Below are 15837 nucleotides of genomic sequence, written 5' to 3' on the forward strand. Positions count from 1 at the left end.
CAGCAGATAGGCACTTGGTGCAGGGAGTGGCAACTGACCCTTAACATAGACAAATGTAATGTACTGCAAATACATAGAAAGAAGGATCCTTTAGTGTATGATTATATGATAGCGGAAGAAACACTGGTAGCAGTTACTTCTGTAAAATATCTGGGAGCAATCGTGCGGAACAATTTGAAGTGGAATGATCATATGAAATTAATTGTTGGTAAGGTGGGTACCAGGTTGAAATTCATTGGGAGAGTCCTTAGAAAATGTAGTCCATCAACAAAGGAGGTGCCTTACAAAACACTTGTTCGACCTATACTTGAGTATTGCTCATCAGTGTGGGATCCGTACCAGGTCGGGTTGACGGAGGAGATGGGAGGATCCAAAGAAGAGCGGTGCGTTTCGTCACAGGGTTATTTGGTAAGCGTGATAGCGTTACGGAGATGTTTAGCAAACTCAAGTGGCAGACTCTGCAAGAAAGGCGTTCCGCATCGCGGTGTAGCTTGCTGTCCAGGTTTAGAGAGGCTGCATTTCTAGATGAGGTATCAAATATATTGCTTCCCCCTACTTATACTTCCCGAGGAGATCATGAATGTAAAATTAGAGAGATTCGAGCGCCAACAGAGGCTTTACGGCAGTCGTTCTTCCTGCGAACCATACGCGACTGGAACAGGAAAGGGAGGTAATGACAGTGGCACGTAAAGTGCCATCCGCCACACACCGTTGGGTGGCTTGCGGAGTATAAATGTAGATGTAGATGTATTTCTTATTTTACAATGCTCCTTTTTTGCAGAATAACACAAACACACACACACACACACACACACACAAATAAATGATATCCTTCTGGTGGTCTTTGTGGTGGTGATCCATTTGGGAACAAATGCCATAACATAATCGTTCTTTGCAGAACTGTGCGAAAGAGTGATAGAATTTCTGTGTCAGCCCGTTTTGAATGCTGTACTTGGCAGGTGGGTTGTCTCTGCGATTCCGAAAACATTTTGCTCACCAAATTTCTCACTACTTCACACACCCATAGCATTCACTTGTTTATATTTGTTTTTGCTACTTGTTTTAGTCTTACACAAATTTCACTGTACACTACACTTAACTTTAATGTTCAAGTTTACCACAGTTTATGGTGCCTTAGAACATTCCTCTCATCAGTCACACGATTTCGTTACTTCTTTTAAAAGTTTCCTGTCTAACTACTTCTGTCATTCTAAACATTCTACTATGCATTTATTTATGCAGCAATTCTATGTTTCTTTAATGTCACCATAGGATTTCTTTAATTACTCTTGAAACCTGAAAGAAATGATTAGGCCCAGCACAAGCCACCCAACAACACATGAGCTCAAGTGCATATCTTTGAATTGAATACTACAGTTACAGTAAGAATTAAAATTACTCTAAATAAAGCTACACGGTACAGCCCTTATGTGTTTGTGGACCATAGCCTGTTTTCCAATGCTGTATAATTATTTCATCCATCTGCATCATTTGCCTGCTTCCTTTGACACTTTCCATTATATTCTGAAAGAATGTGGTTTCATTCTTTGTTCTGAAACATAGTTTGTTATGAGAGCCTTGTGCCTCACGAGATCAATGTGTTGTGTGTGCATATGAAGGGCTTATTTCAATAGTGGTACAAGTCCATTTTTGTTCATTTTGAGATACAGAGTTGTAAAGTTAAATGAGCAACTTGTCACGGAAATCGCTGTTGGACTCGATAGCGTGTCACAGAGATGAGCGTAGTACGAACTTTAGCCAACAGATGGCACTGTTAACTGTGCTTTTTAGTTGCTACTTGCAACTTCTAGCCGCGACTTGTCACTGAAATCGCAGAAAGCAGTACATAATTCGGCCAACAGATGGCTCACGGCGTTGAATGTGAAATGCTACTTGCAACTGCTAACTGTGACTGAAATCGCAGTTAGATTTTGTAAAGTTGTTATTGTGATATATGTGACTTCATACGCGATTTCCTGCCCACCACTATACGGCAGTGAAAGGAACCTGTGTCCACTGGAGTGTTTTGTTTCTCCCACTAGACAGTGCCAGAAGCTCCTCCAAAAAATCGTAACACGGCACACATACACACACGTATATTTCACTTACAATTATGAATAACTTAAATTGGATAACAATTACATGGATAAAGTTGTGGGAAAAGTGAACCAAAGAATGTGTTTCATTGGCAAAATATGGCCGAGGTATATGGAAAGAGACTGCCTACACTACACTGATCCGCCTTCTGGAGTACTGCTGCACAGTATTGGATCCAAACCAGATGGGACTGATGGAGGGGACTGAAAAAGTTCAAAGAAGGCAGCTCATTTTGTATTATCATGAAATAATGTAGATTTTGTCATGGAAATCATCGAAACACAGTCACTTTTCATTGTGGCAGGATCTTTTCACAAAATTTCAACTGCCAACTTTATCCTCTAAATGTGAAAAGTATTTTGTTGGTGCCCATCTACATAAAGAGAAATGAGCATTATAACAAAATAAGAGAAATCAGAGGTTGCACAGAAAGATTTAAGTGCTGGTTTTTCCTGCGCACTTTGCAAGAGTGGATCACTACAGACAGTCATGTAGATGTATTGGAATAGTTATAACACACAATGTATTTGAAAGCAGAGTAAAGGGTATTGCATTTGATTTTTATATCTGATGGTTTACGCGCGACTGCTACGGTCGCAGGTTCGAATCCTGCCTCAGGCATGGATGTGTGTGATGTCCTTAGGTTAGTTAGGTTTAAATAGTTCTAAGTTCTAGGGGACTGATGACCTGAGATGTTAAGTCCCATAGTGCTCAGAGCCATTTGAACCATTTGAATCTGATGGTTTAAGGTGTGAAAGCAAATTGTTTGAACAAGTCACAAATATGCAGGTTCAAATTTTCGCCATACGAAAAATGCATACATAATGTCTCACTTACTAGCCACGATAGATAATATAAGATAACACACATTAAGGACCACGTCCCATCTTTTGTAATGCCCAGGGGTTCATCATGAATTGTGGTGACTTCAGTATAATTATTGTCTTTGAATAATATGTTGTTTCTGTTCATCTCGTTGCGTATTTCTTTCAGTAACTGTACTGTACTGAAACAGTTCTTTCATTGTACAGTCCAAGAATCACCGAGCTATGTTACTTGGCAGCGATATATCATGCAAAAGTAACTTTCATTCTAAAGTTTTGCACACTAGTGTAATAAGTTGATACTTACCTATGCATATGGAGTTGTAACAGGGAGTTGTGGCAGGGGAAATTTGTTTGTAAGCAATACTGATTTATGTTTCCCTTACCTCAGTTGCTTGTTCATCATCAGGGTCAATAGAGCTAACACTCCTCTTGATTTTGTCCAGAAACTCCTTGTAAGAGCTCACTGATGGATGTACAGTGCTGAATTTATGAAGAAGCATCAGACCCCAGAAGAATTTAAGACAAGCACAAATCTCTTTCTTTATTACCATCTCATTTACATCCTTTAACTCCGGATAATAAGCCAGTAAGGCAATCACAGCATTAATGCTGGTTTCTGGTATAATATTGTTGACAGTGCCTGGACAGTTCTCCATGTTCCCTGTAAGTACATAATTCTTCTTCTTAATTCACAATAATGGTTATCAAATCACATTTTAAGTTAGATCTGGTAAAAAAATAATACAAATGTCTTTGGGAGCACACACAAAAGATACTCTATATTCTAACCATATTGGTTTAAATATTAAGCTCAATATTTTGATGATAATCTTCAACACCTTGAACAACAGAGAATTTATATTTTAGCATGGCCATTTGGAAAATTCTTGGAACTGCACAACTGAAGTTTTTCAATGTTTAAAAAGGAATTGAAATAATTAATAGAACTAAATGTGGTATTATGCTGTGGTGAAGACACTACAATGATCTGTATATTCAAAATGTCTGAATAAAATACTCTAGTTCACAAATTTTTTTTATATTTCTGATAGCTGGTTTCAGTCATTACAGGGGTCTTCATACCTACAAATTAACCAACTATGAAAACTATTACAGCGACAATTTTGTCATTATTTTCTGCTGCAATATTTTATTTATTTACTTTTTGCACTTTTTCCCCTTTTATTATATGACCTTGGAATCTTTCCTGCAATTAAGTTTTTAATAATTTTAAGATCATAGTTAATACTGTAACTAACTTATCGTGGAATTGCACCTTGGAAGTCTCGTAACCTGCCTTCTTGAATTTCATCCTGCTATTAATGGGATCGATGAACATTTCTTAAACAAAATACACAATACTGCAGTCAATGATTTTTATCTCATATTTACTGACACACGACATTCCCTTTCTGATGACCAGCTTTAAAACATGCAGGCATTTCAATAGTCTTTTGTTGTGTCTGTCTGCCATGTTAAAAAAGGTTCAGCGGTTTCCACAGGAACATCTAGTTCACACAACAGCATTATGCAGACAACAAAATAATTTCCTATGCATGACCATATATTCACATTTACACCTACATCTACTTCACAAACTACCTTATGCATGGTGTATATGTGCACAAGGAAAAAAAATTCCCTGATTTCCTGGTTAAAAATACACTTTCTCCCGGGTGGAAACATAGTTTTTCCCTGTAAACTGACAGTATATTTTCTCTCCGAACTGTTTAACTTATCAATCCTTTGAATGGTTATGGCTTTATACACGGGCGTAGAATTTCCTGGTGCTTTATAAAACAAAACTCAGGGGAAAAAAACACCTTTTGGAAAGTTTGATGTGCAGCAACATGTACGCTGCACAGTTTCGTATTACGAAAGTATAAATTTGAATTCCACCACACACCACATGTTACTTTCCGAAGCACTGAAATTGAGATTGCGATGCGTACTTGTAAGCCAGTCATAGCTCATGTCACGTGATCTCGCCAGTCGATGACAGCGGATATTCAGAGCTTCCGACACATGGTATAGTCAGCCAATAGCAACATCACTGTTAAGTAGCTCGAACAGGAAAAGTTAATGGTTTAAATTAATATATGTAAGGCTGCTACAAGAAAAGCAAAGCTTTCACTTATAATATTGGTCTCTAAGGCCAATATGCTGCAAGAGAGGCTAAGCTTTCACATATAATGTTGGCCTTTTACGCGTGTATTCCATTTTAAGATATATCACACAAATGTGCCAGTACATTTTTTTAATAACAACATAAATATGTGATCTAAATTCTTCTAAATGGCTTGTCATCAAAGAGCTGATTTTTAAACGAGTCCCAGATTCCCAGTGAAATAGGCCTCGACCTGATATTAAGCTTTTCAATGTGGTTTTTGGAATGTAAATTTCCTTGAGTGCCAGTACTTTGCTATCTCACGTTTGATTCTTTGTTATGGCATAATGCCATACGTGCTAGAAGATGAAAACATACACTTGAAATGCACCGAACAGTTGAAACTAGCCAATAGTGTGGAATTAAACACTTCGTTTCAAATATATTGACTGCCTCAGCGGAAAAGATTAATAAAAGAAAATTTCTCCAGCAAACTGATAAAAAAAACTTCATTGTTCTGGCAATTAATGCTTGACTGTCAGAAAGGTGGCAATAAAATAAAATCTGAAATAATAAAGTATTTTAGTCTTCCATAATTACGTAAATGTATTTTAATCCACATGACACCACCCGGCCACAGAAATCAATTTTGTTTTCATTTGACGTGAGTGCAGCAGACATAGAGGAAACAGCAAACTCACTAAATGTAAACACGGGTCACATGGAGACTACCCGCTTCCCTATTATAACTCAGACTGCTCTACGAATCAGCCCCGTATCTACGATATTTCCAAACCGGGGCAATAGCAGATAGTGGTGTCACTTGAACGTTTAAGATTGGATGTCAAAAAGTTAAAAAAAAATCGAATTTTCAAAAATATGTTCATTTTGTAGCGCACATCTTTCTGAAGAGTCTGATACATAAAACATAAGTGTCCGAGGAACTGCAAGACATGTTATTTGATCTTAAGTGTGCCAAAGTGCAGTGCCACACCTCTTCACACAGCATTCCTCTATCGCACGTCACTGTATTTCAGTCTGTGGAATTGAAACGTGTATATTTTGTAATGGATGCCATCAAACTATATTCAGGACAGTGGAAATTAAAATGTCCTATAGTGCCTCTCCTGCTTCCAGTCGGCCGGTTTGACATCCTGTCCCCTCTTTATTTTTATTTATTTTTTTTAACTCTTCAGAAAATTTGCACTCTTTATTCCTTATTAGCTAACAACTTGCTGCTTTGTGTGACATAAAATAAAGTATAGGATACATAAAACCAGTAAAGAAAAGAGACAAGCAAGAAAGTACACATTTCTTCAATCCTTAGCTCCTAGAATTTTTCCTCTCTAATCTTGCTACAGCTTTACATGGCGTGCTTACCTTCCTGTGAAAGATTCTGTTACCTCATCAAAGTTCGTCAAGTATTTTGCTACATGAAAAATCAAAATGTCGCTGTCTAATACTGAAAAATCTGTTAATACAAATAGGACCCAAGACTGGTGTGGTTTCTCGACCTGATTACGTGTGTTTTGTCACTGTCTGATAGATAAAATAGGCCTTTCTAATACTGCAGCAATTGTAACAAAAGCCAAATAAACGAGACTGTTTTGGCACAAATGGTCATTTTTATAGCATAGCAGAATATAATTCACAAAGTACCAATATCAAATGCCTATTAGGCCTACTACACGCAAAAAGCTTTATGTTAGGAAATAGTTTTACACTTCATTCATACACTCCAGTTTCTCAAGCATGAGATCGAAAAGTAATAGTGCGAAATTTGTATATAAATTTGGAATTGTCATATTCTTCCATAATTTAAGTGATGTCCCCATTTCTTCTCCTTCCTCATTCTAACAAACAGTCTTGTCATGACTAATTCTGTATCTATTCCTGCCAATGTCAAAGCTTATTCACAGGTTAACTTCACTAACTCTGCCAGGATCACCAGTTTAGTTATCCCGCGATTATTCTCCAGTTAGGCATTGTTATGTGTTCGTACAACGCGTTTTCTGCACTACTTCCAGAATAGACCTTAAATCAGCTGCTAGCCAGAGACTGTACAACTGGTCCTTACTAGTATAGCGATCTGGCCAAAAAATTTCTGTCAAAATTTCATTTTCTTGGATACACTGAGAAGATAATATGTAATCTTTCTTACCTGTTATTCCTGTTAGTCGTTTATTCTCACTCTGGTAGTATGAATCTATGGATTTCGCTGGTAATCATAACAACGCTCATCATTCGCAAAACCAATCAACCACATAATCAGACAGTGGTTGGCTTTTTTTCGTTCGGCTATACTCTGCTCACCTCGTATAGCCCCTTTTGTCTGCAGGAAAGTTTATTTCTAGATGTGATGAGGATTCCACTGATAGAGACATCACGTACACTATGCACACATTCCCAAATCAACTTATGATTCATTCAGAAATCGACTTACAATGTGTTCAACAATGTTCAAAAACCGACAGGGACACGTTTCAAAGTCATACGAATAATCGATAGACCAAAGGGCACAGGATGCTAGGCGCATTTTGAAACATGGTTTTTTCCTCAAGAAAATGAATCCCCCCCCCCCCCCCCCGCCTAGAGCTACGGCTGCTGTGCATGCATCATGAATCTGGCAGCTTGGGTGTGCCAGTAAAATTTTTCCCAGTAGCACCCAGCTGCCCCCCCCCCCCCCCCCCCCCCCCCGCCACCCTTTTGGTGCTGTGACTGCTTACACAGCCAACAGCCACGTTTCTGTAGCCAGAAGCGGAAGAAATACTACTCAACTGCACATGCACATGATCCCACTCGTAACTGCTAAAACAAATATAATTTTAACAGTTCTGACATCATGCAATTTGTTGTTACGAAGCATTGCATAGTCTTCCTAAAGCCTTTTACACATTTTGCTGTTGGCAGACACTTGTATGAGTACTGTGTTTTGTTGTTGTATATGGCGCATTTCCTTTGCAACTTAAATTTATTTTCATTTTTTCTCTCGTTTATGTTTTATTGCTGCAGTATTATTCTGCAGTAACAGGATACAGTAATATCCTTTGTTAGAGTATTGGTTCTTACCAGTCAAAATTACAAAAAATTAACTGAGAAGAAAACAATGAAAAATTCCCGGAATTAAAAAAATAAAAATCCCGGGTTTTTCCCGGTTTTCTCCTGGATGAAAAAATTCCTGGGTTTTTCCTGGATCTCCCAGTTGTCCCGGGTCGTAGACACCCTGTTATGGTGCATGGTAGAGGGTACTTTAGGTGCCACCAGTTAACAGTTAACACAGTTAAGAAATAGACCATCAATATGTACAGAAAACTGTGAGCACAGACCAACTCAAGTATAAATCTTAAATAAATCTAATCTGTCAAGTAGGCTGCATTCAGAAGAATCTTTAGCAGAACATAAATTTCCATTGGAAGAGCACTCAAAGGCAAGATCAATGGTGACCCAATCTAGCACCGTGCACGAAACGAGAGTTATCATTTTGAAGAACACACACACACAAATGCACATGCATGCGCGTGTGCACGCGCATGCCACGCACGCACGCGCGCACACACACACACACACACACACACACACACACACACAGATGCATGTCACAAACCTATTCTTTAACAAGTTTAGTAAACCAAGTACATATAAAGTTACATGCAGCCATCACAATATATTCTGTATATACCAAACAGCCAAAACTTTCAAAACCTGTTACTACAAGCATACTCACATTTTTAAACTGATAAATCCAAAAAATCTGCCATTACACATCAGATGTTACAGAAGAGCTACAATATGGATATTTGACAAGAAAACCACACCACCTCATCATCACTGATTTCATTCAAATTTATGCTATATGCAGAGCTTGGCCAGAAATGAAAATGATGGATGTGTGGACTGCAGTTGGCCAAGTATTTAGAAAAAATAGCAGTTTTGATACTGGTCAGGAGAGGCATGAGCCATTTATGTTTGCATAGTTGCCAGACAGCAATTGGTGCAGCAGAAAGAGTGCAGTAGAACAATAATCCGAGAGTCATGGGGTTGTGTCCCTAAGCAGAAACAGTTTTCATTTTCAATTTTTACCTTGTGTAAACTGTAAATAAACCAAAATAATCATCAATTACTGCATTTATCAATACTTTCATAAAAGGATGGAAAGATGAGGCAAAGCAAAATATGGTATCGCAACCATGAGGACTCTGCAAATATGTCCAAGAAAGGATTGTAATTAAAGTGTAGGGCCTCCATATTCCATTAGTTTCATTTTGATCTTCCAACAGCCCTCAGTAGCTACTGCAACCCTGTAAAGAATTTTAGAAAAAGCTTAAAAACTGATCACATCTTATCTAGAAAGCAAAAGAAATCACACCCTGACAATATTGTATAAAAACACTTTCCATTATACATCACCAGCTTATGCTCAATGATGAAATGACATATTATGCATGGCTTGCTGCCAAAGTGTGCAATGTGTGTGATGAGAGAGAGCTTTTTATGATTTACTATAGAAACTTTAAAACAACTACATAATTGTAAAAATGCGACATTTATAACATGTAAAAGATGCCAAGGAAATGATTGCTTCCTCTGTTTTATTATAAATATCACTCCACCACATGTAAATCATCTACATACATACATTAATCCTTGTTCTATAGATTATGAATATGACATTTTGTAATGATGTGGAATGTGTCACTTTAACATAAGTTTTCTTTACACAAAATAATGTTTTTTTCAGTTACTACTTCAAATCTAAAAATTCATCTACTGAGTAGGAGGATTTGTCATTCAGAAATTCTTTTAACTTGCTTTTAAATGTTGGCTGGCTATCTGTCAGACTTTTAATGTTATTTGGCGAATGGCTAAAGATTTTTGTGGCAGCATAATTCACCCCTTGCTGTATCAAAGTGAGATTTAAACCAGAACAGTGAAGATCATCTTTTCTTCCTTTCTTCAAGTGTTGCAGATATGCACTTTGCTGTAATTTTTGATTTGGGATGGGTTATTAATGACAAATTTCATAAGTGCAAAGCTACTGTGGATATTCTGAGTTCCTTAAATAATGTCTGCAAGGTGATATTGGGTGGAATCCAACTATTATTCTAATTACGCGCTTTTGAGCAATGAACACTTTCTCTCTTAATGACAAATTGTCCCAAAATATGATGCCATATGAAAGCAGTGAATGAAAATATACATGGTAGGCTAATTTACTGATATGTTTATCACCAAAATTTGCAATAACTCTAGCAGCATAAGTAGCTGAACCTAACCGTTTCAGCAGACCATCGATGTGTTTCTTCCAGTTCAATTTCTCATTAATGCACACACCCAGAAATTTTGAATATTCTGAAACTTCTGTTCATAGTAAATTAATAAACGTATTTAATCTTGTATAAAAATATCTCGTGTACAATTTACAATTCCTCCCTGGAAATTTATTAGCAATTCCAAATTTTGTTTCGGCTTTCTTCTCATTTCTTTTATGAAAATATTTTTACATACAATATATAGTGCATTATTTCAGTTTGTGTGTAGTATAAGTAACAAAAATTGAAAATAAAATTAAGAAAGTCCACAAGACAACTTGACGACACCACCTAAGTATTTTCGTTCAGTACTCTTTTCCTGCACCAACTGCTGTCTGACAACTATGTTAAATACCCGAAACATAGGTCTCTCAGAACCTTCGTTTATTTTAAATGTCGAGTGTGACAGCACTGCAAAAAAGTGTGGCTTCACTTTCCCAGTACCTTCGCCGCAATACTTACCACGTGTAAAGCATCAGTCAACAGTCTGTTTTACTCGTCAGTGAAGACATACAGAGTATTGTCTAGAGGAGTGTGCGAAGTTGTGTGCCTGAGATACCGCATGTTTCGTGTTACGTACAAGAATTCGGTAGGTCCAATGGACCGCATGTCTCTATTTATGACATATTCTACTTTCAGTGGCTGTTATTTTATAGCGTCTTCTTCTATGCGTGAATTTGTCATATTTCAGGTATAACATGGAACGACTTTCTAAGAAGAGTAACACATCTGCAGCTAATCCAGATTTGGAAGCTTGGGTGCAAGTGCAATTACGGAATTTAGATGAAGAGGAAAATGGGATCAATGATGACACATTTGACAATTCTGATGATGATCCAGATTTCGTGATAGGTGATAGTCACCATGAAACAGAGAGTGGTACTAGTGAAGAAAATGTTTTATTGGAAGAAGACCCTGGAGTGCTGGAGCGGTCTATACTACAGGTAATACCTCACAGCAAACACAGTAATTTTATGGTAAAAATAATTTCCAATGGGAACATTCTGAGCCTGTTGGAATGAGAACACCCAGAGCACAACATTCTGAAAGAGGGAATGCCTGGCCTAACAGCCAAAATGCGAAGTTTGGGATAAAGTCCTACTAAATCTCAAATATGAGAGAATTTACTTGATGATGACATGATAGATGAAATTGTTTTACATACAAACACGCCACTGAATACAATAAGGGCAAAGTTGCAGGAAACAACTAAACCGTCCAATTATAGAGATACTGACAAAGTTGAAATCAAAGCTTTCATAGGACTTCTAATGATGACATCAATATTCAAATCATCTCATGAAGATATGTTGTCTCTTTTTGAAAAGGATCTGACAGGTCATCCTATATTTCTGGTGACAATGCTAGCAAAGTGCTTTGAAATACTTCTGAGCAGCCTGAGACTTGGCAATGCGACTACCAGAGACGAAAGAAAGAAGTCAGATCGCGCTGCTGCAATATCAAACTTTTTGAGAAATTCATTTTCAATTCTCAGCAACGTTACAGTGGATGAAATGTTAGTACCATTCAGGGGAAAATGTCCTTTCTGCTTTTATATGCCAAGCAAACCAGCCATACACGGCATAAAAGTTATATGCCTGGCAGACTCTGGAACCGCTCACCTCTTCAATGCCTACATATATTCAGGGAAAGATAGTGATGGATGTGGCCTGACAGAAGAAGAGAAAAAGCTTGACAAACCAGCTCAGGCTGTCTTACGTCAGTGCAAAACAACAGAAGGAAGTAACAGAAACATTACCGCTGACAACTGTTTTACATCTATAGAACTCATCTGTGAGCTGAGAAAGAGAGGACTAACATATGTAGGAACAGCCAGAAAGAACAATGCTGATAAAAGTAGGCCAGTTGGGTCAGCATTATGTGGATTCTCTGAGAATACAACACTGGTTTCATTTGTTCCTAAGAGAAACAAGGCAGTAATTCTGATGTCTTCAGTGCGCCATGCCACTGAAAATGATACCATAAAAAAATAAGCCAGAAATTATTTGTTACTACAATGCAACAAAATGTGGAATAGATTTGCTTGACACAAAATGTGCCAATTATTCGTCAAACAGACATACAAGGTGCTGGCCAATGACAGTCTTTACCACATTTGTAAACATCAGTTGCATGAACAGTTTTGTTCTGTATTTGTGCTACAGAGGAAACCCCATGCTAACGCGTCTCAAATTCACCTTAAGTCTGGCCATGGAGCTGATAGAGCCACATCTAAGACGACGCCTGGAAACTGAAACTTTACCTAGAAATATCAAGGAAATGATCCACAAAGTTCTGGGAGACACTCAGCAATCAAGCGAAGACATACCAAGTGGTAGAATGGACAAAAGGAACATGTGTATGAAGTGCCCTGCATCCAAGAAGAGGAAAATGGTGTATAAGTGCATCAAATGTGGTCACCCAGTTTGCCTGGAATGCAGCAGAAAGATGTGTGGCAACTGTGCAAAAGAGATGTCATTTATATATTTCAGTTCAGTTGATTATTATCTTTTTTTTGCATTTTCTGCTATATTTTATGTATAATGGAATATATTAACTGGTATAACGTTGGTGAAAATCATATGAAACTAGACACTGAATGACTGCATGTACTTGTGACATTTCGTGTTTATTTTACATAATTTAAACAACAAAATGTTTATATGGGCTGAAAAGCATTAAATTTACGTGTTGTTTGTTGTTGTGGCCTTCAGTCCTGAGACTGGTTTGATGCAGCTTTCCATGCTACTCTATCCTGTGTAAGCTTCATCATCTCCCAGTACCTACTGCAACCTACATCCTTCTGAATCTTCTTAGTGTATTCATCTCTTGGTCTCCCTCTACAATTTTTACCCTCCACGCTGCCCTCCAATACTAAATTGGTGATCCCTTGATGCCTCAGAATTTTTCCTACCAACCGATCCCTTCTTCTAGTCAAGTTGTGCCACAAACTTCTCTTCTCCCCAATCCTCTTCAACACCTCCTCATTAGTTATGTGATCTACCCATCTAATCTTCAGCATTCTGTAGCACCACATTTCGAAAGCTTCTATTCTCTTCTTGTCCAAACTATTTATCGTCCATGTTTCACTTCCATATATGGCTACACTCCATACAAATATTTTCAGAAATGACTTCCTGACACTTAAATCAATACTCGATGTTAACAAATTTCTCTTCTTCAGAAATGCTTTCCTTGCCATTGCCAATCTACATTTTGTATCCTCTCTACTTCGACCATCATCAGTTATTTTGCTCCCCAAATAGCAAAACTCTTTTACTACTTTAAGTGTCTCATTTCCTAATCTAATTCCCTCAGCATCACCCGATTTAATTCGACTACATTCCATTATCCTCGTTTTGCTTTTGTTGATGTTCATCTTATATCCTCCTTTCAAGACACTATCCATTCCGTTTAACTGCTCTTCCAAGTCCTTTGCTGTCTCTGACAGAATTACAATGTCATCGGCGAACCTCAAAATTTTTATTTCTTCTCCACGGATTGTAATACCTACTCCGAATTTTTCTTTTGTTTCCTTCACTGATTGCTCAATACACAGATTGAGTAACATCAGAGATAGGCAACAACCCTGTCTCACCCCCTTCTCAAGCACTGCTTCCCTTTCATGCCCCTTGACTCTTATAACTGCCATCTGGTTTCTGCACAAATTGTAAATAGCCTTTTGCTCACTGTATTTTACCCCTGCCACCTTCAGAATTTGAAAGAGAGTATTGCAGTCAACATTGTCAAAAGCTTTCTCTAAGTCTACAAACGCTAGAAACGTAAGTTTGCCTTTCCTTAATCTATTTTCTAAGATAAGTCGTAGGGTCAGTACTGCTTCACGTGTTCCAATATTTCTACGGAAACCAAACTGATCTTCCCCGAGGTCGGTTTCTACTAGTTTTTCCATTCGTCTGTAGAGAATTTGTGTTAGTATTTTGCATCTGTGACTTATTAAACTGATAGTTCGGTAATTTTCACATCTGTCAACACCTGCTTTCTTTGGGATTGGAATAATTATATTCTTCTTGAAGTCTGAGGTATTTCGCCTGTCTCATACATTTAGCTCACCAGATGGTAGAGTTTCCCCAGGACTGGCTCTCCCAAGCCTGTCAGTAGTTCTAATGGAATGTTGTCTACTCCAGGGGCCTTGTATCGACTCAGGTCTTTCAGTGCTCTGTCAAACTCTTCACGCAATATCACGCATGCAGTATCATTACTTATAACATGAATTAACTGGCTATTTCCTTGATTTCTGTCAACTGATGTGGAGTTCTGTGACATAAAATATTAGGTGGTCTGAGAGACTGCATGTTTCTAATTACGCACATTTCAGAGATGTTTCGGGTTAAGTGTTAATACAGATGGCTCACGTCTCACCTGACCAGTGCCATTAATGCTATTTTTTCTAAACACTTGACCATCTGAAGCTCACAGTTCTGTCACTTTCCTTTCTGGCCAAGCCCTGAATATAACATAAATTCAGATGAAATCAGTGATGATGAGTAGGTGCATTCCCCTCATGAGTGGAAATGTCATTATTCTTCTGTAACTATAAATGGAAGAATGGATGCTGAGGCAGATGACTGACAGGCAATACTAATTTCCAGTATTTATCCATTCATATCAACACAAAAAAGTCCTGTTGTATCTTTGTAATTTAAGCAAAATAAGTAGTCCCAATAGTCTGAACACCTACTGTTCAAAATTATAAGTAGTTTCAAGATCTGTCAGCACAACTGTTAAAATAACCTTTACCTGACTGGTACCACAACAACTGGCACACTGTTTAACCTGCTAATATTGAAGATAGATGAGATTAGGTTCAGCTTTCAGTCCATAGACCAAAAAATGAGATGATTCTCATGCGTGTGGAATATGTTAGAAAGAATAATGTAAAAAACATAAAACATTTAAATACAATATTTACTACCCTAATCATTTGTCAGGAGATTGTCAAGATAGGTGAATACATTACAGTAAACTGTTACTGCTAATATTTATACAATTAATACACTGTCAGAATGAACATTGTTATGCACTTTTAATACATTTATCATACACAAAATACCTAGCCTTGCTGTCAAAACTAAAATCTAACAGACATTTTTACTTAAGCTGGTCTGGAAGTCCCTGTTAAGATATTCATCTATGGAGTAGGAGTTGCTTATCAAACAGTCTTTCAAACTCTGTTTACACTGTGCTCTATCTGAAACCAAGTTTTTAATGGTTGCTGGCAATTTATTGAAAATCCGTGTTCCTCAATAGTGGATCTCTTTTTGGACCAAGGTAGGTGATTTTAGGTTTTAGGATACATTGTTCTTATTCCTAGTATTGATGTCATGTATTGATCTATTTGTTGGAAATAGAGAGATACTACTTGCAACAAATTCCATTGAGGAATAAATATACTGAGAAGCAATGGTTAAAATACGCAGTTCCTTGAACAGGTTTCTATATGATGTTCTTTGATTGACTGATTGATTGATCGATTTTT

At 37.6% G+C, this 15837-nt stretch overlaps 1 protein-coding gene across 1 annotated transcript in view; it reads right to left on the reverse strand.

The window, feature by feature from the left end:
* LOC126093962 (uncharacterized) overlaps nucleotides 1–15837 on the reverse strand; it is a 127643-nt gene that overhangs the window by 13197 nt on the left and 98609 nt on the right. Inside the window, exon 6 of the mRNA XM_049908760.1 lies at nucleotides 3308–3585. Within this exon, the coding sequence (XP_049764717.1) occupies nucleotides 3308–3585 (278 nt within the window). The remainder of the gene's footprint in view (nucleotides 1–3307; nucleotides 3586–15837) is intronic.

Source organism: Schistocerca cancellata, chromosome 1, assembly GCF_023864275.1.
Source record: "Schistocerca cancellata isolate TAMUIC-IGC-003103 chromosome 1, iqSchCanc2.1, whole genome shotgun sequence".
Lineage (NCBI taxonomy): Eukaryota > Metazoa > Arthropoda > Insecta > Orthoptera > Acrididae > Schistocerca > Schistocerca cancellata.